Source organism: Camelus dromedarius, chromosome 23, assembly GCF_036321535.1.
Source record: "Camelus dromedarius isolate mCamDro1 chromosome 23, mCamDro1.pat, whole genome shotgun sequence".
NCBI classification, from domain to species: Eukaryota; Metazoa; Chordata; class Mammalia; order Artiodactyla; family Camelidae; genus Camelus; species Camelus dromedarius.
In genome coordinates, this window is record NC_087458.1 from 10418032 (window position 1) to 10445533 (window position 27502).

The 27502-nt window shown below is 53.9% G+C and overlaps 1 protein-coding gene across 1 annotated transcript; it reads left to right on the forward strand.

Annotated features, from left to right (window-relative positions):
• VANGL2 (VANGL planar cell polarity protein 2) lies at positions 1–25781 on the forward strand. The gene is made up of 8 exons (XM_064477898.1): positions 1–308; positions 14352–14612; positions 14757–14877; positions 16733–17340; positions 18137–18273; positions 18785–18920; positions 21145–21376; positions 22173–25781. The coding sequence occupies exons 2-8, from the start codon at positions 14542–14544 to the stop codon at positions 22431–22433; spliced, it is 1566 nt and encodes a 521-aa protein (XP_064333968.1). The 5' UTR covers positions 1–308; positions 14352–14541; the 3' UTR covers positions 22434–25781.
• Positions 25782–27502: the final 1721 nt, after the last annotated feature.

Here is a 27502-nt window from a genome sequence, read left to right on the forward strand (position 1 = left end):
CCCCCCTTCTCCGCCGGCTCCCGATCTGATTCCTGATCCCTGATTCCTTGATCCTCGGTCCCGCCATGGGAGCCTGAGCGCCCCTCATTCCCCCCTGGCCCCCTGTCCCCGGGGCCCTGAGGGGGAAGAGGCAGCGGTCTGGGACGGAGAGGGGGTGACCAGACTCAGGAGCCCCCCTCTACACCTCCCATCGTCCGTGCTGCCCGTCCGGGAGCGCGGAGTTCCAAGCGACCCGGAGCGCTGCGGATACAAAGGCGCCGGGCCGAGCCGGGCGCCGGCCGAGCCCACCCGGCAGTTCGCAGCGGCGGGTGAGTGCCGGGCCGCGGGGGCGCGGGCAAAGTTTGCAGAAAAAAAAAAAAAAAGAAAAAAGAAACAGAAAGGGGGGACAATCTTGCAAGGGGCCAGGGGGTGCCCGGCCCCCGAGTATGCGGGGTGGCTTATGGGGGAAGGGGAGCGCAGGGCAACCCCCTTCCGGTCGGTGCCCCCATTGCACCGCGGAGTGCCCCCCAACTTTGGGGAGAGGAAGGGGCGCGTGGGGAGGGGGCGGAGCCCAGGCCTGGAGAGCCAGGGACTTTCCTGGGCCCGGGGCTCGGGCGGGGGCCTTAATGTTCCCAGGGGAGCCGGTTGAAGCCGGAGACTGGGAGTGTGTATTGAAGGTGGGGGGAGAGGCAGTGGAAGGATCGGAGTCTGGAGGTATTGGAAGGCGAGGGTGTTTAGGGGTGCATACAAGCCTCAGGAGTGTGAGGGGGGACAAGGGCAGGTATGCGTTCAGGGTGTGATGTGGAGTCTGGGGAGCCGCCCGAGAAGAGTAGAGGGTGTGTGTGTGCAGCTCGAAGATGGGGCTGGAGGCCAGAGACCCGGGCACTGTGTTTCGGGGCCCAGGGAACAGGCACCGGGCTCCCTTTCCCCACTCATATTTATGCTTTTGGGGGACTATGGGCTCTGCATTAGTGAATTTTAAAGGCTTGGAGGCACATCACTGTGCGTGATTCTTTGTTTTTGTGTGTGTGTGTGTATATGTGCGCCTTGACGAGCTGCGTGTTCCTGCAGGTGGGCCCCTGGGTTTGGAGACGTAGGTGTTTTCTGTGCCTTGAGTGTGTATGCAGCCAAGGAGCAGCTGACCATGCATCTGCGGTGTGTTGTATGTATTTATGTGTATGCTCTGGGGAAGGGGTGTGTGTCTATGTGTGTGATCTGGGGAGGGTTTTATTGGAAAGAAATATGCAGGTACTGGGAAAGGTGAGTATGGAAGAGCAGAATGGGGCATACCTGAATAGGGGTGTGTGTGTGTGTGTGTGTGTGTGTGTGTGTGTGTGTGTGTGTGTGTGTGTGTGTGTGTGTGTGTGTGTGTGTGTGTGTGTGTAGGGGTGTGTGTGTGTGTGTGTGTGTGTGTGTAGGGGTGTGTGTGTGTGTGTGTATCTCCGTACTGGGAAGGGGTGTGAGTGAATGTGTTCTCTTGTGTAACCTGTGTTGATAGGTAAGTACCAGCGTGTGCCTTAGGTGGTGGGTGTATTTCTGAGTGTGTGTTAGGGGGTACTACCATTTGCCTCTGCAGGCAGATTTTCCTGGCAGAGAGCCCCAAAGGAGGGCTGTCTGGAGCATTCTGAGGCTTCTCGGATGGCCCTGCCCTGGTCTGAGGGCAGCGCCTTACGTACCTGAGACTTGTGGGTGGGAGTGAGTGGGCCGTCTTACAAGGCGCCTGTTTTGGGAGGTGGGCTTTTCTAGACAAGGATGTGTATTGTGGGAAAGAGAACGGGGTTCGGTTGTAGTCCTAGAGGAATCTGGGGGATTGGAAGCGTCAGGGAGAAGAATAAAGAGGACGTCCATCCCCCTGTCGTAGATTGGGTTCTAGTGCTTGGAGAGGCTACATTCTTGGCTTCCCATCCTGAGTTCAGCCCCCTCAGGCCACAGTTCTCTTATAAAGCCATCTTGGAGTCTGCGGCTTCAGAACCCACCAACTCTGCCCTGCCTCTTGGAGCCTACAGTCCCTGAGGAGTCTAGGGATTTGGGTATGGGTTGGAGGCAGGAGGGAGGAGCTGGCTTGAGGACTGAGACCTGGTACAGAACATTCTGGGTTCTCTGACCCATGAGAAGGTAGCCTGGGAGCTCTGGGGAGGGCAGCAGGGGTGATTCTTCAGTACTTTCTGCAAGCGTGTCTGTGTAGTTTATCACACAGTTTCCCTTTTTCCTGATGAGAAACAAGACTGGGATGGAGCTGTGGTCTGGGGCAGGATATGAGGGTGAGGAATAGGGGCTGAGCTTACAAAAAGGGCAGATGTCCCTGTGCTGGGGACAGGGCAGGCGCCCACTGAAGGCTGTACTGTCATCGTAGTGCGGAAGTGGGTGTATCTGTCCCCAGAGAAGCAGCACCTACATGTTCTCTCCCCCACCCACCCCTCCCTCCTTCCCTCCCTCCCTCCTCTCTGTCTTCTTTTCTCCTTTGGGATGAAGGGGGAAGGGGCTCGCCATCTTTGGGTCGTATGCCTTGTTTGCCCATCTCACTCTCAGCCATTTTCCTCCTCCTGTCAGAGGTTGGGTCAAAGCACCCAGTTTTAGGAGCTGAGGCTGTGAATGCATGGGGTCTCTGAGAAATTCCCTAATGGGAGTCCCTAAATGTGAAATCGGAATGTACTCTCTTTAAGCCCTCAGGGCTCCCCCACCTTTCCTAAGCCCTCAGGATAAGAATTGTAGGAGTTAGAAAATGTTGGGACTTGGGGTGGGGCAGAGAGGGAAAAGGCTGGATAAAAAAAAAAAGCATGATTCCCCTGAACCTAACACCTGTCTGGTGGGTAGGGCTCCCAGGGCAAGTGAGGCACGTGCATCCGGGACGGTGTGCTCTGGCCTTGTGCGGTACCTTGTTTACGTCTGTCCCCTCCCTCCATGCGTGATGTACTACACTGGTGGGGGCCGTGCTCTTCCAAGGAGGATGACTTGTGGTCAGACACTAGAAAAGGCCACTCCTGAAAGTACTTCAGACTGGAATTGGTGGCCACGTTGGCCCCTCCTTCTCCTCTGTCTTGCTCCTGTCCCCTCATTCTCCCAGGGCCAGCCTCTCTGATGTGCCCTCTCTGCTCCTTCTGCTCCTCTGAGGTCTGAGGAAGGGCCCTTTCCCTGGCCCTAGAGCAGGACAGACTTTTCTCTGCTTACTTGGTTTCCAAGAGGTCCTTCCCGTTAAAGGGGTGTGAACTTGGCTTACAGAAGCTTCAAGGGGAACAGGGAAGGGCTCTGGGACCCCCCCTCATCCCCTCTGAGTTTGAGGGTCTCTAGTCTTCTTTACTGTTCCTCCCTGAGCTGCTCCCCACACTGTGAGGCCAAAGGGAAGAGTCCAACAGAGTCGGCTGGAATTTGTACTTAAGAGTGTGACATTGGGCAAGTTCTTAAAACCCAGCCTCTTAGATGTCTTAAGACACCATCCTCTCATCCCAGATTGGGCCTTCCTCTAGGAACCCCAGGTTCCCCGCTCCCCTGCTCCCAGTGGCCTCCTTCCCTGGGTTTCAGCTTGCTCTTAAGTTCTGGTTTTGCCACTTCCTAGTTCTGAGACCTCAGATAGGACAGATAACTTTTTGAAGCCTCATCTGTAAAATGGAGTTAATAATAGGCCCTAGTTCTAGGTTTATGAGGATTAAATGAAGTAATATATAGAGAGCACCTCACACAGTGCCTGGCGCATGGCAAGCCCTCAGTAAACGTTAGCTGGAAGGGTTTGGGTTTCTGATTGATGATTGTTAAGGGGCAAGTTCTGGGTTGGGGAGGAGAGCTAGGCTTTGGTTCTGTGCTCCTTCTGGCAGACCGTGTTGGGCACTGCCTGCTGTCTGCCAGGTGCTGTGTACAGCACAGGGGATGGACGGATGAATAAGATGGGCTTTCACAGGGGAGACGTGCATAAACAGGTTGCTTTACTGTAACCCTGTGAGTACTATATGGAGGTGTGTTCAGGAGGCCGCCGGAGCACAGAGCAAGAATGCTTGGTCCTGGCGTGGGTGTCAGGGAAGGTACCTGGAGGAGAGGTGCCCTTAGCTGGATGTTTTTTAACTGAGATGAAATTCACGTAACATAAAATTAACCATTTTAAAATGACCAGTGGCACTTAGTTTGCCCGCAGTGTTGTGCAACCACCCCCACTATCTAACAACATTTTCATCATCCCAAAAGGAAACCTGCACCCATTCCCTACCTCCCAGCCCCTGGCAGCCACCAATCTGTAGTGTGTCCCTATGAATTTACCTATTCTGGATATTTCATATAAATGGAATTATGCAACGTGTGACCTTTTGTGTCTGGCTTCTCTCACTTAGCATAATCTTTTCAAGGTTCATCCATGTTGTAGCATCAGAACTCCACTCCTTTTCATGGCTGAATCATATTCCACCACGTGGATGGGCCATAGCTGGGTGTAGAGGATGAACTGGGCAGGCAGGGAGGGGACTGAGGAGGGTGCTGTGGGTAGAGGCTGAGCATGAGGGACAAGGAACAGGGGTGTTTGTGAACCACATGCAACTCGGTATTACTGGATCTTGAAGAATTAACTGGGGATTTGGCCTCAGCTTCCCTGCCTATAAAAGGAAGTCCTTTGTGGTTGGTGGGGATGGAAGTATTAGAAGAGGCTGGGATGTTACTCTTCCCAGGGTCTGGGTGGGGGATGAGACTTAAAAACTTGCTCCTTCCTCCTCTTTCCTGGGCAGCTCCCTCCTGAATACACCTACTTTTGTCTGTGTGGGTACCCATCTTCCTGTTTTACTAGGCATCAAATTCCCCTCTCTCTGAATTGACCTGAAATTTCTCTCACGCTCTCCAGGTGGGTAGCCTTGTTCATGGGGAGATGTTGGTAGCAGAGGTGAAGGAGGGGCCTGGGAGTAAATCCTACTCACACCCGTTCCCCAGCAGCTGTCCCCGTTTTATCCTGTCTCTTGCTGATCTGACTTGGGCAACCTTCTGTCACCTACTCTCTTGTGATCTGGAGAAAAATAAGGTGGGTCAGGAAGAATCTCTCCCTCCTTTTCTCCACCTTGCATGGAACAGAGTAGGAGGCAGAGGCCTGGTATGGTGGAGCCCTTTGGAAATTAGGTGTTGCTGTGTTTGTCTGATGCCCCTGGTGAGGCTGGTAATTACAGACATGATAGCTGGGAACGGGTTTGGGAGAAGTGGGCTTAGAGTCAGCAGAGCTGAGGATATCCTGGTAATCAGGGTGGGGCAGTGAGAGGAGAGAGTGGGAAGAAGCTGGGGGCTGGAGTGGGCCGGAGGCTTGGGGCCCCCTTCTCCTACCACTCCACACACAGCTGGGCCTGGGGTCTGCAGGAGCCTGGGAGGTGATTAGAGCCCAGGCCCTGCCCCACTGTAAATGTGGAAGGAGGGAGGGGAAGAGAGGCTGGGGGAATCCAGGAGCCCCTGACGAAAGAGACAGAGTGGGTGAGAGGTTTTGGCTGCTCTCTCAGATGTGGGTGTGGTCTAAGAGAGGGGCCGTCATTTGGGACCTGGGGCCAACACTATAGCCAAAGTGTTGGCTCCATCTTATTCTGAGTGGGGTCTTGCTTCTCACAGTGAGGCTATATGATCAGGGAGTAAAAGGGATTGGCTGGGCACCCTCCATAGGAGAAAGAGGTGGGAACTAACATTTTATCGAGCATCTATTATGAGTCTGACTCCGTGATAGACATTATTTTGTTGAAAACTCAACTTTCTAAAGTTGGCACCATTATCCCCATTTTGCAGCTAAGAAAACGGAGGTTTAGAGAAGGTGAGTGACTCATCCAAGGTTATATAGCCCCTAAGAGTCTGGGCCAGGTCTATCTGATGTCGTTGCTCCTCTGTTTCTCAAAGTGCTCTATCCACTTTGCTCTGCTCTCGTTTCATTTACTTCAGGTTTTGCTCCTTATTGCCTTTAATCTTGAATAATTACCCTGTCTCCTGAAAAGCAGACCTGAGTCCAGATGTCAGCCTGAGCAGTAGAGAAGTCTACCCCCGAGGGGAGGGGTCAGTCTGCAGGGGGAGTGGGGTCTTCCAGGGGGAGCACCCCATTGTCGCAGCCTGGGGCAGGCCTGCCACCTGGGCAGAACCTCCCTGGGACCTGGCCTCTTCCTCTCTGCTGGTTACTTCACACGTGGGGGTTCCTGACACCATAACCCATGGAGTCCTGTTTGTGATTGGAAGGGACCTGCCCTCATTGTCTGTAGAATTTTCCAGCAACCCCCTAACAACATCCCTCAGACCCCAGAGTGTTTCACCGGAGGGTTCCTGGCTCCCCCAGTCTGGTTGGAAGAGACAGTGTGTGTTTTTGTGTGGGTCTGAGGAGAGGGGCTCTGACTTTTCAGGGAGGGTGGGGGCTGCCCAGGAACAGGTGCTGAGCCCGAGGTGTGAATGCAGTAACTTAAAAAACAACCGAGCGTGAACAGAAGCACTCATTTTGTCACCTGCTTTCCTCCAGGAGCGGGGTGGCAGATGTAAGGGCTGGGGGATGTTGAGGCTCCTTAGAAAGAGTGAAAACCTCAGGTGGTGGGTTTGTCAAGATGGTGGAGGTTGGTTGGCACTTGGGCCTGTCGGCTGGCTCAGTTTCTCTATGTAAGAACTGGATGATTTACTAGATCTGAGGCTCTGGACTGAAGCAGGAGAAGGTTTTCAGAATGGGAGACCCTGGCCTGCCGCCCGCACTCCTAGTTACACCTCAGGCCCACCTATGCTTTCCTGACACAAACCGGCCTTGGTCGCCAGTGTCCCCACGTCACAGCTCTCCCCATCCACATGCAAACCTGAGCTTGGCCGGCTCCCCTGCCAGCTGCTTTCTACTTGCTTCTGTTCCAAGGTGGGGGCCGGGTGAGCAGGCTTTGAAAGTCTCTTGGCGTCAGGGATCGTTGAGGCCTCCCTAGGCTGTGAGGAGGCCGAGGCATTTTTGTTTTCCATGAGGGCGGGAGTGTGGAGCGCACAGGAAGTTGGCCTGGGGGTCAGCACAGCTTGTCCACCTTCTCTTGTCACTGTGCTGTTTTCCTTCTTGGCTCTTCCACAGCTTGCCAGGTGGGCAGGTAGGGGCCAGTCCTCTGCCCCAGCTGAGGGAGGGAGATGCTCAGACCCTGGTGGGTGGGAATTGCAGGGCCTGCTCATTGGTGAGAATGGAACAGAGCATCCAGGCATCTAGAAGCCCTGGTTACCTTCTCACCAGCTTAGCATCCTGTCTCCCCTCTGGCCTCCACCTGGGACAGATGCCAAAGAGATTACTCACCCTTTCTACCGCACACTCCTTCCTCCCGCCCAGTGTTCCCTTCCAGGCTGACTGGGAATGGGTCTGGGGGAGGCAGGGAGTGAGGCTTTATGGGGTTTGTGCACGAGCGTATGCTTGTATGTGTGCGGTGTGTTGGGGGCAGGGGCTTTCTGAGAGCTGGGGTGGGGGCGGGGGTGCCAGAGAGAAGGCAGAGCAGGTCTCTACAGAACCTGCCCGGCCGGGGTGGGTGGAGCTGGGTGGGGCAGGCAGGAGCCATTCCAGGTTTCAGAGGGGGAATATGAGTGTGGGTGTACACGTGTGTGTGTCTGTGTTTAAGTGTCTGTGGATTTGAGGGTACTCAGCCTGCCCCCCTGCTTTAGATAGAGGGAAATTAAGGAAGTAGTGGAGAGGGGCTTGGCTCTGGCGTCCCCAGCTCCTTTTCAGTTAGAATGCAAGCTCAGGTATCCTGGCCAGGAGCCCAGTCCGTGGGCCCTCCCCTGCACTGCTCCTTGCACTGGGGTCTCGTGCTGAACAGTTGCTCTGGAAGCTTAGACTGTCTGGGTGACCCAGGTCCGGCCCCTCCCCTGCTACTCAGCCCAGTGAGGAGAGGGTTTCTGCCCCCTGCCCTGGGGCCCTAAGGATGGTGAGCTCATGTCTGGGGCTGTCCTGGGAGAGTGCCTGGTTAGCAGGGCGGGGGCGTACGTGGTGCCAGCTTTTGGACTCCTGGGTTGGACTCTTTCCTACCACTCAGTCCACTGAGATCCAGCCATTCTCCCTGGCCTGCTGGACAGCCCTGTCATCCAAGGACACTTTCAGGGTACAGGAATGAGGGCGGGGGCACAATGTCCATCTCAGCTTTGGTCTAGGGCCTCTTTTTGTGGTAGGCAGAACTGAGCATGGGCATCCTGAGGTGATGGGGGGCTCGTCTGTGGTGCAAGCCGGGATGGGAATGATGGAGGAACGTCAAGCTCCTCAGTCAGGAGTGGTGCAGGAGTGAGGGCAGAAACCACCCTTTATAGGCAGAGGGGCTCTTTGGTTTCAGCTGTCTTAGCTTAGGCCTTTCTTGTCTCTGACCCTTTGTCACTGGTGGGAAGAGAGGTGGGGCAGGAGTCAGTGAATTCTCTCCTATCCTGGCCTTCTTATAGTCTTGGCTCTTCCAAGAACCGGAGTCTGGAAGGAGGCTCATAGAGGAACTCGGTCTCACTCTGAGAAGAACATGTCTCAGAGTCAAGGTGTTAGCGAGGTCTTTCTAACAACCGAGGCTTTCTGATGTCGGCTGTTCAGATGTTCTACCATGAGCTAGCCGCTTTCTTTCTCTGGGCCCTGCTTTTTTATCTCTAAAATCTGGGTTTGCACCTCCAAGGCCTCTTCCAGCTCAGCGCTGGAACGTGCTGAGAGTTGGGTGGGTCAATCTGCTGTCTTCTCTGTGGGAGAGACGGGGGTGCGGGGAGTGATGTGGGCTCAGTCAGAGGTACTGGGACCCTCTCCTCCATGGGAGCATGTTAAGTACTGCATTTTCCCCCAACCCCAGACACCTTCTGCCTCCACCAGCGTCTGACCGAGTGGCCTGGATTGAGCACACCTATGAAACTGGCAAAGAGGAAAAACCAAGCGTCTTAAGAGGGACAGTTAGTTGTGACTTTGAATCTGCCTTGCCTCCCACTAGCTGATAACTTGGCAAGGTGCGCTGTCTCTCTGGAGAGACATCTAGCTCCTTGGATACTGGGCTGGGAGATGGGACTCCTGGTGCCACCCAGGAGGGTGGGCATCCAGCACTTGGGGTGGAACTTACAGTGATATCCTTGGACATTGGGGCTGTGGTGGGGGAAGTTTCAGGAGCCACGAGGCTGGGGGCCCATATGTCCACACCTCCTGTGGGCTGTAATGGAAAGAGGGGCGCAGGGCATATGCAGTAACACCCAGGCTCTTGTGTAGGAATCAGAGACCTTTTTAAAAAATAAAGTATAGTTGATTTATAGTATTGTGCTAGTTTCAGGTGTACAGCATAGTGATTCAGTACTTTTCGGATTATAGGAATCAGAGACCTTTAATGGGCAAGCGTCCACAGACTCCTCTGAAGGAGGGGTCTGAAGAGGTGATTATGCCTGTTTCCCTGTGTCCAGGCAGGACCACCCTTACCTCATCCTGGCCTGAGGAGAGGAAGGCCATTTGTTTAAAAAATGGTCCTATCAGAGCACTGCCCCTGTCGGAGAAAAACTTTTGGCTTCCTGTCTTCTTTCTCATCCTCTTCCCGCCTCCAGCTGGCGCACTGCCCTTTCATGTAATTGTAAACCAACATCAGGGCCTGGGATCACTGGTGTGTTTGCTTATTAGAAGGTGAAATGACGCGTCCCCCTCACAGACCTGCTGGGACTGTGGTCTGGAAGGCGTCACAGCTTTCTGGCACAAATCACATTTTGTGGAAGTGATTACTCAGGTTTGTATATGTTTAGTATCAATAAAGAAACTGCACAGTTTTAAAAAAAAAAACGACTGAGCAGGGGAACTTCTTTGAAGGGGAGAATGCAATCTGACCAGCGTCTTCTGCTGCACCTCTGGCCCGGGGCTCCCAGCCCTGCCCTCCGCAGGGATGAGAGCAGCAGGCACCCTTTTTTGGTGCCTGTTTGTTTCTGCCTCCTCCCCACTTTCTTCTCTGGCCCAGTTGCCCTACTCCCACAGTGCTTTCCCCCAGCCCTGTCCATGGCCTCCTCTTTGCTCTGCCTCCTTTCCCCTCTCCAGGCCTGAAGGAGCAGGGACTGGGTGGTAGGGTGGCCCCTGGCTAGAGCAGCAGGAGAAGGAGGTGGTGACCACAGCTGCCTGCTGCCCAGTCATCGGTCCTCAGCGTGTACCTTGCCTGGGGGTGCCAGCATCTACACCCAAGGCCTTATCCACCTGAGCTGCCCCTGCAAGCGCGGCAGTGGGGAAGGGTCTAGTCTTGGTCTGCCTTTTGGTCAGTACCAACCTCTCCCCTCCAGGCCTCCCACCCACAGCCCAGGGCCTTGCTCCCTCTGCCTGTTGCCAGGTTCTGAGTGTATTTTTTCCAGAGGCCTCCGATTGTTTCCTGAAGAAACCTGATCCCAAAGCTCATACAAAAGCTGGGGCTGCCAGAGGAGAAACCCCATTCTCTACCCCTCTGTCCCTACCCCCCCAATCTCTATAACCTCTCTCCCTTTGGATGCTGGGTATGGGTTCCAGGACCTGGCTGCCATCACCTAGGCAACAGGGGGCTTTGGTTGCCATGGTGATCAATGTGGGAGAAGCTGGGCAGCAGGGACAAAAGCCCCCCCACTCTCTCCCCCCAATCCCCTTAGGATGATACTGAGACACATTCCATTAATTTTATTTCTGAAAGGCTTTGGAGGGGAGAAGGGTCTCCTTTTTGTGACAGGCTCTCTCTTCCCTCCCTCTCTCCTCTCTGGCCTCTTTTTAACCCCAGATAATCCATGGTTGGTTTGAACAGGGGACTGAGTGAGTGTGCTTGTGTGTCTTGGGCGGGGTGGGGGCAAGGTGAAAAGCACTGGGACACATTCCCTTTTATAGCCTCCCACCCCCCACACCAGAGCCCTCCCTTCCCTGCACCAGTCCGGACTTCCCTCCCCATCCCGGCTTGCCTCCCACATTTCCACTTGTTGATCTCATGCAGTGATCCCCTCCCCCACTCTCCTCCCTGGGAACGCTGCCCACCCGGGAGACCCTCCAAACCCCCATTCCTGAGACTGATTAAACAAGGGGAACTTCTGCCCTTGCCTCTGCTCACCTCCCATCCCTCCCCATGGTGCTTGGATTAGTTCCCTGGGGTCCTTGAGGGGACAGCAGGCAAGGGGTTCAGAAAGTGGGTTCATTTTTGGCCCCTCTGTTTGATAGGGGAGGGAGGAGCATGTTTTGGTGTTTTCTGGGCACCTTGAGTTGGATTGGTAGGGGTGGGAGAAGCAGGCCAGGCAAGCAGGGTTTATGTTGGTTCTTTAGTAAGTGGCTGGGAGGAAGGCAGCGAGCTCTAGGCTGGAGCGGCTCAGAACAAAGGATTGGGAGGGGACTGGCACCCTTGCCTGGTTTGAAATTTATCTGTAGGGGCAACACAATGGCATCAGCTTCCCTCCTGGGTGTGTTTGAAGTGGTGGTTCTGGTCAGTGGAGAGAGAGAGAGAGAGAGTGTGTGTGTGGGGTGGGGGGGGACTTTAGTCATACAAAGCAGCAGGATTTATTTATACCACCTCTTTCCCAAGTCTCGGAGGAAGTGTCTGGGGGTTGGAGGATGAGTGATCCTAGAGCTAGAGTGTATTAATTGCTTAACTTATTACTAGCTGAACAGTTTATAAAAGTACTTCTTTTACCCCCAGGATCCTCACAGCAACCCTGTGAAGTGTGTATCATTTCTCCTATTTCACCGATGAGCCTACCAGGCTGCAAAACACAGAGATGTTAAGTAACTTGTGCGTGATCCCACAGCTTGCTAATGGGAGAATTAGGTTTTGAGCTCAGATCCTCGGGTGCAAATCCCAGGGTCTTTTTGCTGTTGGCTCTGGCAGACATGAGAATCCAGGTTGAGGAGACGGAGAGTTGGGCTCTGGTGTCTCTGTCTAGACTCCAGTCCACAGCAGTCCTTTCCCTCTTTACTCCTCCACCCCCTCACTCTGTGACCCACTTATTCCCTTTGAACCTCCTGGTGAAATTCAGGTTTTAGGAGGAGGACGAGGAAGAATAGGCTGAACCACAGCAAGAGAGATGCAGGTGATGTGTCTGAACTACATCGCGGGCTAGACCAGAAGAATGGGTTCTTAAGAGACGGAGCAGAGGAGCCCAGTGTGCAATTTGCAGGCAGTGATGAACAGGGTTTGTTTGTGGCAAAGGTGGGGTTTAGGGTTAGGTTAAGGTATTAAGTCTCTGTTCCCTAAGTGTGTCTCTATCAGACACTTGGCCTTGACGTAAGGACGTGGACAAATATCACTAAGCCGTGGCGTGCCTCCGGATAACTCTGTTAGGCGGATAATTTAATGGGTGCAACATTGATTTCATCTCCCTACAGTCGCTGCAGTTTCCCGTGAGAGTCAGAGAGGCATATTCATTTACTAGGTGGGTATCGGTTACTTGCTGTGCGCCCACGGGAGGGTGCTGGATACAAATACGTATCAATCATGGTTCTCGTTCTCAAGTTTGGTGGCTCAGTTTAGTTGGAGAAAAGTTAACAACTCCATAAAGCAAACTCATTTTAGTTCTCAATGTAATTGACCTGGTTGGTTTTATTCCTGCCTGGAAATGCTCTAATTCTTGGCTGTATGAGACCCCACTCTTCTGGCCTCTGTACTCCTCGGGCCTCGCCTTCTCAGCCCCTCTGCCTGCTCCCTTTCCTCGGGCATGATTACATACTGGGGTTCTCAGGGACCTCTTATTTAACCTTCTCCCTGGGTGATCCTGGCCATTCCCTTGACCTTGCACGCCGTCCAGATCTCTAGCTCAGTCTCTTTTCTGAATCCGGCTCCTCTGACACCCAGCTGACTGTTTGACTGCCTGTCTCACAGCCGTGAACTCAGCACGCTGGAAACCTAACTCACCAGCTTCCTCCGTAGTCTTCCCCCTGCTAATGCCGCTACCACCTCTTCTCTTGCTCAGGCCAGAGACCTTGACACTCCCCTCCCCTTCAGCCAGTCCCCATTAGGGCCTGTGGGTCCTACCACCAATGTATGTCTCAACCGTGACTATTTCGCGCCACTTCTGCAGCTCCAACTCACGACTGCAGTCTCCTCTTTCCTGTCTCTATTTCTGCTCCCCCCTCCTCCCTTTCTAATCCATGTCTGCATAGCAGGCTTCCATTGCTCTTAGAATAAAACCCAAGCTCTTCCCTCACCTTGCGCTGCCCTCTCTCTCCCTTCCCAGGGATGATGCTCTGCTCTGCTTTCCCCTCCCCTTTGCCTGCTTAACCCCTGCTCTCCCTCTGGTTTGGCTGGCCTTTTCCCAGACTTTTCAGAACCCCTCAGTTTAAAGTAGCCCCGCCCCCCAGACTTGTCTGTCGGGCTCCCCTCCTTGTTCTCCTTTCATCACTGATGTAGTCTGTCCTTTATCCTCACCTGTTTACTTGTTTAGCACACACCTGCCCCCCTGGACTGTAAACTCAGGGTCTGTTCAGCACGTGTACCCAGGGCCTAGCAGGGCACGTGGTTCCTAGAAGGGGCCAAAGAAAGACCTGATGGCTCAGTGAGTGAAGACAGGAGATAACCGCTCAGTGCATGGTGATGATGATTGAGGGGCGGGCGTCAGGGTCAGAGGGGAAGATGTAACACAGGATGCTGGGGTGGGTGGGGGATTTTGTGAGGGGATGGGGGCTGGGCTCTGAGGAACGAGCAGGGTTTGGGTGAGGGTTAGGGAGGAGGGGAGGAGAGGTCCTGCTCCTCTGCAGAATTAGAGGGTGAAAGTACAGAAGATGCTGCTTCTCAGCCCATAAGTAGCCAGTTAAGCTCCTGACCTTACCTAGTTCAGGAGGTTACGTTTTTGGAGAATGGTTTCTACTCGCCTTCTCCTCCTGCCCCCGCCCCCACACAATGTTATCTGTAATTTCCCTCCCTCACCCCTGCCGCACGTGCACACACGCACACAGCCTCAAGGGGAGCAGCCAGCTTGACCTGGCAATAACTATGGGTGTGTTTGACGTAGGTGCTGGGAGACCGTGCCAAGAGAAGCGGTCACAGGCAGCCCCTTGTGGGCACACTCAGAAGTTGTGAGTGGGAGGAAAATGAGTGGAGGGAAAGCAGAGGCCTGGGGTAGCCTCTGGATGGAAGCCACTGCTTTCTGCTAAGGTTTCCACTGTTCTAGCCAGTTGGCCTGGCCAGAACCTGCCCTCTCCAAGTCTTAGTTTCCCGGCTGAGAATGAGAAAGCATTGTCTGGTTCTTCCCTGCAGGGAGTCCAGGGTTGGGTCATTCTGGATGGCCTTTGCTGGCCGTTCTTTCCCCACTCCTGAGCCCTTGGCACATAGTCTGGGGGTGCTCTTTCTAGGAGGCAGGGCAGGAGGAACTGGGCCCAATGGACAGAGCAGGAACCTGGGTGGAATGTTCTCAGGCAGTGGCGAGGCTCACCAGAGCTTCCTGCGCTGCCTTTTGGGGGTGGCCTTCCTCTGTGCCCTGAGCCCACAGGGCGCCCCAGCTGCCCCTAACCAGCTGCTTCCTCTCCTCAGGAGCGCTGCTTGATTTTCTCTGAGACAAGCCCACCCGTCCAGCAAAATAGAGTCCCTCAGGGTGACGGTTGATTTCCTGAAGGTGCCTCTTGGCCTGAAGAAGCCGGTGTTGAAGGAGGTGGCAGTGGGCCCCCCCAAAAGGCCCCAGCCTGTGGCCCTGGAGCGCTACAAGGCGCGGCGTTCAGACGCCATGGACACCGAGTCCCAGTACTCCGGCTATTCCTACAAGTCGGGCCACTCCCGCAGCTCCCGCAAACACAGGTGGGTGTGTGTGGGGGCGACACAAGCAGTGGGGGTAGGGGTGGGGGCATACACAGCGGTGTTGGGCTGAGGATGGCTGCTGAGGAACCCGGGTCCTCCCCTTGACCTCTGTGGGCCTTCTTCCTTGGCTTCCTGCTGCTGCAGGGACCGCCGGGACCGACACCGCTCTAAGAGCCGAGACGGGAGCCGTGGGGACAAGTCAGTGACCATCCAGGCTCCAGGGGAGCCCCTGCTGGACAACGAGTCCACGCGAGGGGATGAGCGGGTGAGTGTTGAGGGGATGAGGTCTGGGTCAGGTGTTTCCAGACTGCCCTTTGGGAAAGCTGGAGGTCCATCGGAGAAGGGAGGGTCTCTTCAGACAGAGGGCAGATCAGGGAGGGCAACTTGTGTCCCAAAGTAGGACCCTGTTTCAGTAGAATTCAGGGAATTTCAGCCGAGATCCCTTTGGAAGCAGCAGCCTCTTCTTTCCTTATCTCTGGAGAGGTGAAGTGGCCTGGGCTGTGTCAGGGGAATTGCCTGGGCTCGTGCCAGCCAGTTAGACAGCCTGGGAATCTAGAGTTGGGGGGCCATGGTGGGTGGGGCGTGGCAGCCCTAAGTTTTCCTTGAACCTAAAGGCATGGACTTTCCTGCGCCCTCTGGTGTAGGCCTGTGGAATAGCAACACTTGGTCTTAGAGGAGGTGCAGGCCGAGTGGATGGAGAAAGGGGAGGGAGGAGAAGTGAGGCTGGGAGGTGGAGGGGGTCCCTGGAAGAGAGTTCTCCAGGACAGGGTGAGCATGAGCATGTTGCTCCTGCTCTAACCTCTCTGGCCCACTGTACGCACCTGGTAGAGAGGTCCGGAGGCAGAATACAGTGCTTGACTAGAAAAGAGGCAGGATTTGAGATGACCCTGAGGTTGCTCATGTCTTGTTCCTCCTTTTCTTTCTTCCTGGGAGCATCTTAGGGACGTGGAGACTTCATAAGACTTCCCTGTGACACACTGGGCATTCCTGGGTCTTGGGAGCAGATCAGTACCTGAAGGAAACGTTCTTTCTCCCTCTTTCCCAATCTTGTCTTCTCCCGGGGACCTGGCCTCTTGAATTCTCGAAGTGACCCTGAGACATGGTCAGCTCATCTGTTGCTGTGACCAGGCCCTTGATGCTTGGAGAGCGTAGGCAGTGTGGCTGGGGTCACACTAGGGTTCCCTGAGCTGAAAGCAGGCAGCGCCTCCACTTTCCATCTTCAGGTCAGACTCTTCTCCTGTCCTCAGAGAGGAGATTCCTCCACCCTTGGTCACTGACCATGCTAAGCTGTCTCCTACCCTCCCCATCCTGCATTTCAGTCCTGTAGCCTGAATCCCCAGGCTGTCAGAATGTGATTCCATGTCCACAGGTTGTCCTTGAGTTAAGCCTGTGGGCACTGATGGCCACTGGTGGTCTTGGGGCTCCTCAGTAGGGTGGTGTTCAGCCTCTGCAGAGAAACAGCTTGAGTGGACCACACTCAGAAGGGCACCTGGGGACCTCAGCCTATCCACGCACTTGCCTCCAGGAACAGGCAGCCTCTGTGGGCATTCAGGTGGCCCAGTAGAGTCGGCCCCTGAGTTTGCACTGTGTCTCGCTTGCCCTGCAATAGTCACTTGCCTTCCTCATCCCTTCCTCCCAGCACCTTCTTGTCACCACGCTGCTTTTGTCAGGTCACTCTCTAACCAGAAACCTTGGGTGGCTCTCGATACCTGGGGAATAGATGCCTGTTGCGTAGCCTGGTCTTGCAGGTGGCCGCTCAAGCTTGCCTGCTTTGCCTGGCCAGTCTGACCTCCGATCCCAGTCACTGGCTGAGCAGCTCCCTGGCGACTGTCTTGTACCCTCTCCTCCGAGGGTGCACCTGCAGTTTTTTCCTATCTCACTGACGGCGTGAAGCTCCCCGAGGGCCCAGGTCTCAGATGTCCCATCCCTGCGGGGACCAGGCTTAGGCACTCAGTGGAGCTTGGTAAATACATCGATGGCTGCATATTTGTTGTTTACCCTCTTTCTCCCTTCTCGTGCTTTCTTTCTGTCCTCTTTCCTCTTACCTTTTCTCCTGTGTTCCTCCCTCCTCCTCCTCTCCTCTCCTCTCCCCATCGTTGTTGCGGCCCCTCCTGCTGTAGGACGACAACTGGGGGGAGACGACCACAGTCGTAACAGGCACCTCGGAGCACAGCATCTCCCACGATGACCTCACACGCATCGCCAAGGACATGGAGGACAGTGTCCCGCTGGACTGCTCCCGGCACCTGGGTGTGGCAGCGGGGGCCACGCTGGCCCTGCTGTCTTTCCTCACGCCTCTGGCTTTCCTGCTGCTACCCCCACTGCTGTGGCGGGAGGAGCTGGAGCCGTGTGGGACGGCCTGTGAGGGCCTCTTCATCTCTGTGGCCTTCAAGCTGCTCATCTTGCTGCTGGGCAGCTGGGCCCTGTTCTTCCGCCGGCCCAAGGCCTCGCTGCCCCGTGTCTTCGTGCTGCGCGCCCTGCTCATGGTGCTCGTCTTCCTGCTCGTCGTCTCCTACTGGCTCTTCTATGGCGTGCGCATCCTGGACGCCCGGGAGCGTAGCTACCAGGGCGTGGTGCAGTTTGCCGTGTCGCTGGTGGACGCCCTGCTCTTCGTGCACTACCTGGCCGTGGTCCTGCTGGAGCTGCGTCAGCTGCAGCCTCAGTTCACACTCAAGGTGGTGCGCTCCACCGACGGGGCCAGCCGCTTCTACAACGTGGGCCATCTCAGGTATGGGCGCGTGGGAGCAGGTGGACGGGCGTGGGGAGGAGGCCGGGGGACTGTCGGGCAGGAAGGTGTGATGGTGGGGCTGGAGGGGGTGGGTAAGAGGGCTGTGTGGGAAGGAGTTGTGTACTCTGCACGTTGTAGGTTTTCAACAGCGTTTGCTGCCTGATGGAGGGGTCATACTCAGAGTCCTGGAGCAGCCTGGGGCGAGAGTTACAAGTTGGGAGTGAACAGATGAACAGATAGTTAAAGATTGGGGATCTTAGAGAGGGATGGACCAAAGAGGAGAACGGTGTGGGGCGTGAACAGGGCCTTTTTGGAATCACTTTTCCTGCTCTTTCTTGAAGGCACAGCCTCTTGGGGGCACTCAGTGAGTGGTCACTGAGATGAGCTGGCCAGAGGAGGGACCCCCCCAGAGGAAAAGATAATGAAGAGATCTCTTTAGCCTCTCCAGGCTTGCGGGCAGGATATTCCCCAGGCCATCCAGAGTTTCAGTAGCACCTCTTGGTCCTGTGGCAAACCCTGGGGGGAATGCTGGAGGGGAGGACCCTTGGCTGGGGACTCTTGCCCAATGCCCTTTCTCCCCTGGGCTTCAGTGTGGCAGGGAAGGACTAGCAGGCCCAGCCCTGGGGAAGGCTTGGGAGCCTGGTAAGTAGACCTCAGGCCCTGAGCCAGGCTTCTTGGAAGCAGCTTGTCCCTGTCCTGTGTCCTTTCCTGCCCTGCCAACCTGCCCTGATGTGTCCTTTCCCCCGCGCCCCTTGTCTGTCCCTTCTCCCTCCCCCTCCTGCCGTCTCCCCCACAGCATCCAGCGCGTGGCAGTGTGGATCCTGGAGAAGTATTACCATGACTTCCCTGTCTACAACCCTGCCCTCCTCAACCTGCCCAAGTCCGTCCTGGCCAAGAAAGTGTCTGGCTTCAAGGTGTATTCCCTCGGAGAGGGTGAGCAGCCCTGCTCCTCCGCCTCCTGCTGGCTTCCCAGGCAGGACTCCCAAGTTCCTGCTCCCATTTCTCATTCACCCTTCTCCCTTGCTTTCTCCTCTCCCTAGCCCATGTCCCAGTCCCTTCTGTTCTGTCATTTCCCTTGACTCCAGGTGGCTGGTCTTAGCTGCTGATTCTACTTGCTGTCCCTTTATGCTACGGTGTGTCCCCTTAATCTGGCTCCTCTGCATCCGCTCATCAGCCCTGATCCTAAGCCCGCGCTCTCTGAGCTCCAGAATCTCCTGCGCTGGGGAGGAACGTGTGCAGGACTCCTGCCCTCCAATCCTCTCCTTGTTGCTTCCCTGTGGGCCTCTCCTAGACGCGGCCAGGAGGGCTGGGGTTGGGAGGTACTGCTGGTGGGTGGACACGGCTTCCTCTGGACGGGTCAGGTTGCTGGCTCCAGACTTCCTGGAGTGGGAATCAAGGCCACGCTCCAAAGTGACCATCCCCTGTGTCTCCTGCTCCTGTGCAGAAAACAGCACCAACAACTCCACGGGCCAGTCCCGGGCTGTGATCGCGGCGGCTGCCCGGAGGCGGGACAACAGCCACAATGAGTACTACTACGAGGAGGCCGAGCACGAGCGGAGGGTGCGCAAGCGGAGGGCCAGGTGGGTCCCTGGGGGACGAGGGGGCACGGGGGGCTGCTGGGTGCGGATAGGCTGGGGAGAGGAAGACCACCCGGCTTCTGCAACTGCCGAACTCTACAAGCCATGGTGATGCGGGTGGGGTGTGTGCCTCCGTTCTCTGTTGCTGCCTTGACCAGTCAGCAGGAATTCAGTGCCGCAAAACAGCCCACATTTATGGGTCCACAGTCCCGAGGGTCAGGTGCATGTGAGCTGGACCCTCCACTCAGGTCTCACGGACTGAGATCAAGATAATTCTCATCTGAGCCTGGGTCCGCTTCCAAGCTCACTGGTTATTAGCAGAATTGGTTCCCAGTCACCTGGACCCATAAATAGTTCACTGTTTCCTTGAGGGCAGCAGGAACAGGTCTCTCTCTGACATCTGCCACCAGCCAGAGAAAACTGTTTTCAAAGGGCTCATGTGATGAGATCAGGCCTGCCAGGATAATCTCCTTATTTTAAATTCAACTGACTTGGCACTTTCATTACATCGGCAAAACATACTGAGATGATGATGATGATGATGATGATTTTTACTGCGACGAGATTATTGAATAACCAGGGGATGGGGATCTGGTGGAGGTGGAGGGGGGCGTTTGAATTCTGCCTACACAGTGGGGTGGGGACCATCAAAGGACGTGAGCCTCCCCTGCAGCAGCGGGGACTGACGCTACCCTGGGCCTCCTTCCAGTAGATCTTGTGGGCTTGCTCGGCAGATGGTACATTTTTACCTGCAAAAAATGAGATTCTAGTGCTCACATCTCAGTGAATTCTTAAACACTGTCCTCACTCCTCCCTTTTTCGTGTTCACATTGTTATGTGAACCTAGTGATGCCTGAAGAATCTCTCTTGGTCTTACTACTGCTAGGACCCACCTTGGTCTGTCAGGATCGCCACGGGGGGAGGAGCAGAGGGTTTCAGGACTCTACTCTTCCTCCCACATGAGCTCCAGGCTTCCAGGGAGGAAGGTAGCTCTTACCCTGTCCTTACATGGGGATGATGTCCCTGCAGTAGATCGAAGATCAGCAGCCCCATTTCTGTGACATTCCAGCAAGTTTCCAGTTGTCTCAGAGAAGGCCCCGGGAAAGGAAACCAGAAGTGTTCCCTGCCTCCTCTCCCCTCTGCTCTGACTAAGGTCTTTGGATCTCCTGTGCTGCCACCACCGTTTTGGTTCACAGGGGACCCTTTCCTTCTCCATTACTTTGGTTGTAACCCGGAGAAAACTTCTTCCCTTAGTTCACCCGAGACAAAAGGATCTTTCCGAAAGGAACTTTACTGAGACACTCAGGGGAAGCAAAAGAATAAACAGAGACACGGTGAACTCACACATCCACAAATTATCTTAGCCCAGAATCCCATCCTGAGCTACTTTGAGTCCCCCGGTTCTGGGTGTCCGGGTACTCATGTGGGTTTGTGTGCCTCTATGCTTTTAACATAAATTGGCTTCTTTTTCCTGCTTCCCCCTCACACTGTGTTTTTGAGGTTCCCCCTTGTCCGTAATATCTGGTTTGTTGCATCTTGTCGCCACACAGTATTCGGAGAATACTCCCATCCTAACCAATATTTAGATTATAGTCATCTTCCTAATATTTTCCATTTTGATAGATAAGTAGTACCTTTTTAGCATTTTTATCCTTTGTCTAATTAGTATCCAGTGACTAGTCCATCTGTCTGTCAGCCTTTCAGGTCTCTTATGAATTGTTTGTTCACTTCTGGGCCCATTTTCTGTACTGTTTACTTTTTCTTTCCTGATTTGTAGCACAGTTTTTGCATTGCCTTGGCCCACCCCAGGTACTGATCAAGGTTGCCCAGGCTGTCATGGTTGAGTAGACATCTGTCATCTCGTCGTAGTTGTATCTATTACTCACTGAAATGCAATCTGAGGGTCTTAATTAAGAAGGCTTTTTATAGGGTTGGGTCCATAGTTGTCTGTCTGGGTTTGACACTAAATTGTCCTGTTTGGGTCCCTGGGCTGAGCTCACTGAGCTCTCCTATCTCTAGTTGGGGGAAAACCCTTCCCCTCCCCTCAGCCACACACATGCGCACTCTCATGCACACACAAAGCTCCCAAAGCCCGGTTCTTGGCTCCAGTTGTGTGTGTGGCTTCAGGGAGCGCACAGAGGCCTGGCCTCACTCAGGCTGCTGGAGGATTGAAGCTGGGGGTAAGATGAGAGGTGGACATCTGGTCCACACCCCTCATGTCCCCCAGGCTTGTGGTGGCAGTGGAGGAGGCCTTCACTCACATTAAGCGGCTGCAGGAAGAGGAGCAGAAGAACCCCAGGGAGGTGATGGACCCCCGGGAGGCAGCCCAGGCCATCTTCGCATCCATGGCCCGTGCCATGCAGAAGTACCTTCGGACCACCAAGCAGCAGCCTTACCACACCATGGAGAGCATCCTGCAGCACCTGGAGTTCTGCATCACGCACGACATGACGCCCAAGGTAGGCGGGCTCTGCTCCCGGCATCCTTCCTCCTCCCCAGTTCTGGCCCTTCCTTTTCACCTCCTTCTCCCTTATTCTCTCACTTCTTGCCTTATCCTCCACCCCCTCTCATCTCCACCTCCTTATCGTCTCTTCTCTCATCCCTACGCCCTCCACCCCATTTCTGCATGGAGTAAAGTTCTTAGGTAGCGAGGAGAAGAGGGAGTTTCAGGACTGTTTCGGGAATGGCTGAGACCTATTGCTCGTCTCTGCGGGGCCTCTGGAACTTCCCGATCCAAAGTCCCACCTTTCCCCCTCACCTCCACTGGGTGTTCTTTGCTCTGTGCTCTTTTTGAGCCATTCCCACCCTTCAGCAATACGGCCAGCTCCCCAGAATTGCCTTCCCTGAGCCATCCTTGGGGATCAGGTGACTAAAGATGTGGCACTTTAACTGTGACACCTTTAGCTTTCTTCGAGTGCAGACTCACATGAGCAGCAGGGAGAGGAAGGATGAGGGAGGACTTGCCCTGGTCACAGCATGGTGCTGGGGAGGAGCAGAGGGTGAGGGGTCGGGAGACCTGAGTACCAGGCTCGACCCTGAAGAGCCACATCATCTCTGTGGGCTCCCGCTCCCTCATTTATAAAACAAGGGTTTGAAGCAGATGATCTTGGGCCCCTTCCTCCTCTAACATTCCAAGACCGTATGCAGACAGTGCACCTGGGGACATCTTGGTCATCCTTGGAATCTGTACCCTGGGGGTGGAGGACGGCAGGTGGGTGGGAGAGCTTCCTGCAAAGTCCCTTCTCCCCTCCTCAGGCCTTCTTGGAGCGGTACCTGGCGGCCGGGCCAACTATCCAGTACCACAAGGAACGCTGGCTGGCCAAACAGTGGACATTGGTGAGCGAGGAGCCGGTGACCAATGGGCTCAAGGATGGCATCGTTTTCCTCTTGAAACGCCATGACTTCAGCCTGGTGGTCAGCACCAAGAAGGTCCCGTTCTTCAAACTCTCTGAGGAATTTGTGGATCCCAAGTCGCACAAGTTTGTCATGAGGCTGCAGTCTGAGACCTCGGTGTGACTGTGCACCAGCGGGGGAGTGGGAGACCCGGGGGCTCCTGAGGGCGGTGCTGGGGGCTTGGCTCTCTGCCCTGCCGCATTCCTGCCGCCTTCTTCCTCTTGCTCTGGTTTTTTTTTTTTACTTGAATTAACTCCCCTCACACCCAACCTGTCTCCTCCCCCTTCCTTATTTACCCCACATGAACCTGGAGAGCCATCCTGCTGTCAGCGGTACCTGGGACGTTCCCTCCCCCTTATTTCACCCCCTCACTTTTGTATCGCTCCAGGCACTGCAGGAATCAGTGCCTCTCGCCCTCTCCTTTCCCCCGGGGACCGTCTCTTCTCCAAGGGCACAGGGCCCACCTGAGCCCCACTCTCGAACCCAGGTTCTTGCAGCAGTTCTCTCCAGGGCCCCCCAAAAGGGTTTCTCTGGGAACATAGACTGACTCCAGAGAGCATGGTGCCAAACTCTTGGGCAGCGCTGCCTGCGGCCTCCAGGCGGCAGGTGGACCTGCTCCTCCTGCCTGCTCACCCCACCCGCGGCAAACCTGGAGTTCATGGGCACAGATCCTTGTGCATCCTCCCACACATCCCCAGAGGGCTTCCTTGCCAGGTCATTCACTTCTGTCTGTTAGAGCCTCTCTCCTCCATCCACACATATTCAGAGCAAGGGAGGATCCCATCCTGTACCCTGAAATCTCCACCTTCTGTTTCTGATTTGTGTGGCCATGTGTGGTCATAGGCAAACAGGCGGGACCCCTCTGTGGCCACTTTTCCTGGGCTCTGGGGGACAGTACCTTCCATCCAATGGGTCTTTCCTAGGCAGCCCCTGAGGTCAGGGTGGGAGAGACCCCGTGAACATCACTGACCCCCACCCTCTGAACCTGCCTGCACCTTTGTTTCTGGCGTGATCGGGCGGATCTCCCTGTTCCCAGGGAAGGACGGCACGTAGACTCCTGTGCGGAATTAGTGGCTTGCAGACCCTGGCCCCCGCCAGTGGTCTTAGATGAACGTTTTTCTTTCCTTCACCAGCCCCCCCCAGTCCTGCTGTCTCTTCTCTCAGCTCCAGAGACCTGTTGCCTCATCTCTTCTTGGGGGGGGAGCCAGCAGCTCCTCCTCACCCCCTGCCTTAAGTCCACTTCTTTGCCTCAGGGGTCTCTTCCTTGGCCGGCCAGGGTCCCCCTCCCCTCCCTGCCTGGTTTTCTGGGCTCTGGTCTCCCTCTGTGTTGGGGTGAGGGACCGAGATTGCTGCCTTTGATGGGTACTCAGCCCCTCATCCCTTTTAGCTCCCATAGTCTTTGCGCCCAGTCTGAATTCTTGAAACCTTTGGTTTCATTTTGAGGAAATTCGCTGGACTTCTAATACTTAATTTCAATGTAACTCTGAGCCTTTAAATCAAACACCTTTAAATTCTGTAGTTTTGGCCAAGGGAGATAGAACTAAGAAGTACCTGAATACCTCCATCCGGAACCCATGTGGGGGAACATTCTGGTGGCTGGAGCAGCCCCCTGGGCCAGTCCTCAAAGCAACTCACACTGCCCCTTGACAGGCCCTTCCTTCCCCTGGAAAACTCACTGGTCTGGCCTTGCAGCGTGCACCCTGGGCTAAGATCCGCATTGGCCTCTTACCAGGGAGGCTTCCCCTAGGTGTAGTGGCAGCCCTGGGCCTTATGGAGCCTGGTGATTGCTTCTCCTGTTGTCCTTTCTGAAAAAGCACATCTGCCCACACACCACTTACGGAGAAGGGCTCTTCAGCCAGTACGTGCTTTGTCCACACCAGGGTGGGTCAGGGGGCTGACTTAGGCAGGGCCTCGAGGTCAGCTGTGGGCTGGGGCTGTGGGTTTTGGGATAGGCCTGAGTGAAACATGTCCTGTCCTGGGGTTCCGGAGAAGGTATTTTTTCTTCTCTTCAAGGCCTGGTTTCAGAGGAGTCCCTTCTGGGTCACATTTCTGAATACCTCACTATCCTGGAAAATGGGGCCTGGATGGTGATTGGGGTCACTGCCTTTGTGGGCAGGAGTGGAATGTGGGATGTGTTTGAGGAACGAGTTGGGGTGGGAAAGGGAAAGTATTTGGGATCATGGTTGCTGCCCTGGGTTAGGGGCGGGGGAGTGTTTATTTTAAGAACCTGCCATGTTTTTAATCACTGTGATTTTTTCATTCCTTTTTCCTAAAACAAAAAGAAATTCCCCCCCCACCTCTCTTTCGAAGCACTAAGGGCTGTGACTGAGAATAGTTGTGTTTGGTCCTTTGCGTCAGAACTGTGGTATCTTTGTCTTCTTTGATTATTGTTATTATTATTTTTTAAAATGTCAGGATGAATTGTCAAGTGTACGGCTGTGTTTGTCTTGTGCGTCTCCTAAACGGGGAGTTGTCTTCATGCTGTGAACCGCTGTGGGGCGCGCAGCTGCCTCAGTCCCTCTGAGCAGTGTCCCCCACCCGCCTGTCCCATCACAGGCTGGATTTTCTCATCCTTCCCTGGTGGGGTGTGCCCACTCGCTCCCACCCCCACCCCACACACCACCAGCAGGGATGCTGTGCCTGGGGCTCAACAGTGCTCTTTTCTGTGACCATGTGGCACCCTGGCTCACCCCCGCCACACCTCCCAGGCCTTCCCTTTCAGCACCTCAGAAGGCTCGTCCTCCTTCCCTCCGTACCAGGACACGGTGCCTCAGTGCTCCACCTACCTCGCCACTCTGCCGCTGTCCCCACTGGCACTTTCTCTTCAGCTGCTCTCCATGCTCTTTGTTTCTCTTCTTGTTGATTTCCCTTCAGTCTCTCCTTTTCCTCCCCATCCCCTCCATGTCAGCCCCTGCCTCTTCACCTACCCATCCCTGCCTCAGTCCTGTTCCAAACTCGACTCAATACCTGTGAGGAGACATTGGGATCCCTTCTCATCTGAAACATCTGTTTTCCAGTTTGTGCTTCTTTCCTCTGTTGGGCCCGGATGAGCTCCCTTGCCCCTCCATGGTGTCTGTCAGTCTGTCTGTCTTCTCTTTCGTCTGCCCTCCACACGGGGCAGCATCTGCTGATGGATTCGGTCCTGGTGTATGATTGTTGTGATTTGTTCTTCCGTGCGTGAAAGGAAGGGGACTTTTTGAGTTCCTTCCAAGTGAGATTGTAAATGTAGAATTTTCCATTGTTGGATCTAGATTTTTTTTTTCCTTTTTTGGGTTACAGAGCTGAGACCTTGTGCATGCATGTAGAAAATTGTAAAATGTAAATTCTTTTTTTTAATATATAAAAAGCTTGTTTTTACAGTTTGCAGTGGATCTAAACATTATTGCAATTTTAGGGATTTTTTTTTCTTAAACATAGAAACTAAAACTGTACAAAATTTTTTTTTATATAAAATAAAAAATTTGACTTTTGTGGGGGCATTCTGTTGTTTTTTTGTTCTTTCTTTCTTTCTTTCTTTCTTTCTTTTTTCTTCCTTTCTTCCTTTCTTTCTTTCTTCCTTCCTTTCTTCTTTCCTTTCTTCCTTCCTTCCTTCCTTCCTTCCTTCCTTCCTTTCTTTCTTTCTTTCTTCCTTCTTTCCTTCCTTTCTTTCTTTCTTCCTTCCTTCCTTTCTTTCTTTCTTTCTTTCTTTCTTTCTTTCTTTCTTTCTTTCTTTCTTTCTTTCTTCCTTCCTTCCTTCCTTCCTTCCTTCCTTCCTTCCTTCCTTCCTTCCTTCCTTCCTTTCTTTCTTTCTTTCTTTCTTTCTTTCTTCCTTCCTTCCTTCCTTCCTTCCTTCCTTCCTTCCTTCCTTCCTTCCTTCCTTCCTTCCTTTCCTTTCCTTTCCTTTCTTTCTTTCTTTTTTCCTTTCTTGTAAAAGAACCAAAGGGGGTCAGGAGAGAGTATCTGCTCCTTGTTGGGGAGTGGGTGGGCCAGGAGGGGGCAGCGTGAGCTCATCACTGCTCCACTGTCTTCAGGATGAATGAAAAAGGAAGTAGTAAGTTGCTTTTTCTGAACCCTGATTCAGAGAAGAGAGACATGTGGTAACTTAAGGACTCAGTCGTTCCTTGGGGTGGCTGTCAGGATAAAGGGGAAGGAAAGATTCCTTTCTGGATAGATCCATTGGAATTTCAGAGGCTAGTTGATGATTTCAGACAATAGTGACAGCTCATCACGTTTTATTAGGGAAGATTCCTGAGGTGTATCTCGTGTTTCTAAAGATCTTATTTCAACCATTATCTTTCTAATCTTTCAGATACTGCACAAAAGAATATTCGAGCAATTTACTTATTTAAGTCACTTATTGAAAATGGAAATGTTCAGTTGGCACTGTGCTTGGAATCAAGCACCGGAATCATCAGCGAGAGATCAGGGCCCTTCCTACAGCTCCACCCAGACACGCAAGCTTCTCTGTGATGTGGGGCAAAATGCTTAGCACGTAGACCTCTTTCTAAGGTTAAAAACAAATGAACAAGCAAACATAAACTTCCCTGTGTGAAGTTAACCCACTTTATGTGGCCCTCCTCTCCCCTGCCCCATACTTTGCCAGGCTCTGAGGATGCAGAGACGTGAGTCTTGTCCTTGTTCTGGGGGAAGATCCAGTCCACAGGGAGGAGACAGACCAAGCCACCTACTGCAAGACTGTGTGGCGTGTTCACAGGCAGAGCACAGATTAGCCCCGGCTGGATTCCAAGGAGCTCAGGGAGCCTTCCTTCAAGAAACTGAAGCAGTTTAAGAATCAAGAGGGGGTAACACAGTCTCCTTGAAGGGAGGGACTTTATTCTGTTCACCTAAGTATTCCTAGCACCTATACCAGTTCCTCAGATATAGTTGGTGCTCCGTTAAAAAGAAGTATAATGAATTATAAAAAACTAATGACATAATAGGGCATATAAAAGGGATCACATACTTCTCCCTTTAAAATTGCACATAGGTCTTTCTCATGGGAAAACAAAACAACTTTCCTTGAAACTGCATCCCCCGTTCTTGCTGCCTTGTCCTCGCTGTAACTAGGCTTTTAATTTCACTTGCTGTTTCCATGTCACCTTAAAAGCCAGCTTTTGGCTTATTTGTGACCAAATGTCTACCTTAGCATGCCTCTGAAATGATTGTTCTTAAATACCCTTTAGTAAGTCTCTATTCAGTGCCTATGACGGTGC

Bases quoted from the DNA above. Each gene is read 5' to 3' on its own strand.
- VANGL2 (XM_064477898.1), top strand. From the start codon at position 14,542: ATGGACACCGAGTCCCAGTACTCCGGCTATTCCTACAAGTCGGGCCAC. The intron at 14,878-16,732 runs GTGAGTGTTGAG...CTCCTGCTGTAG, and splicing joins CCACGCGAGGGGATGAGCGG to GACGACAACTGGGGGGAGAC. The intron at 17,341-18,136 runs GTATGGGCGCGT...TCTCCCCCACAG, and splicing joins TACAACGTGGGCCATCTCAG to CATCCAGCGCGTGGCAGTGT.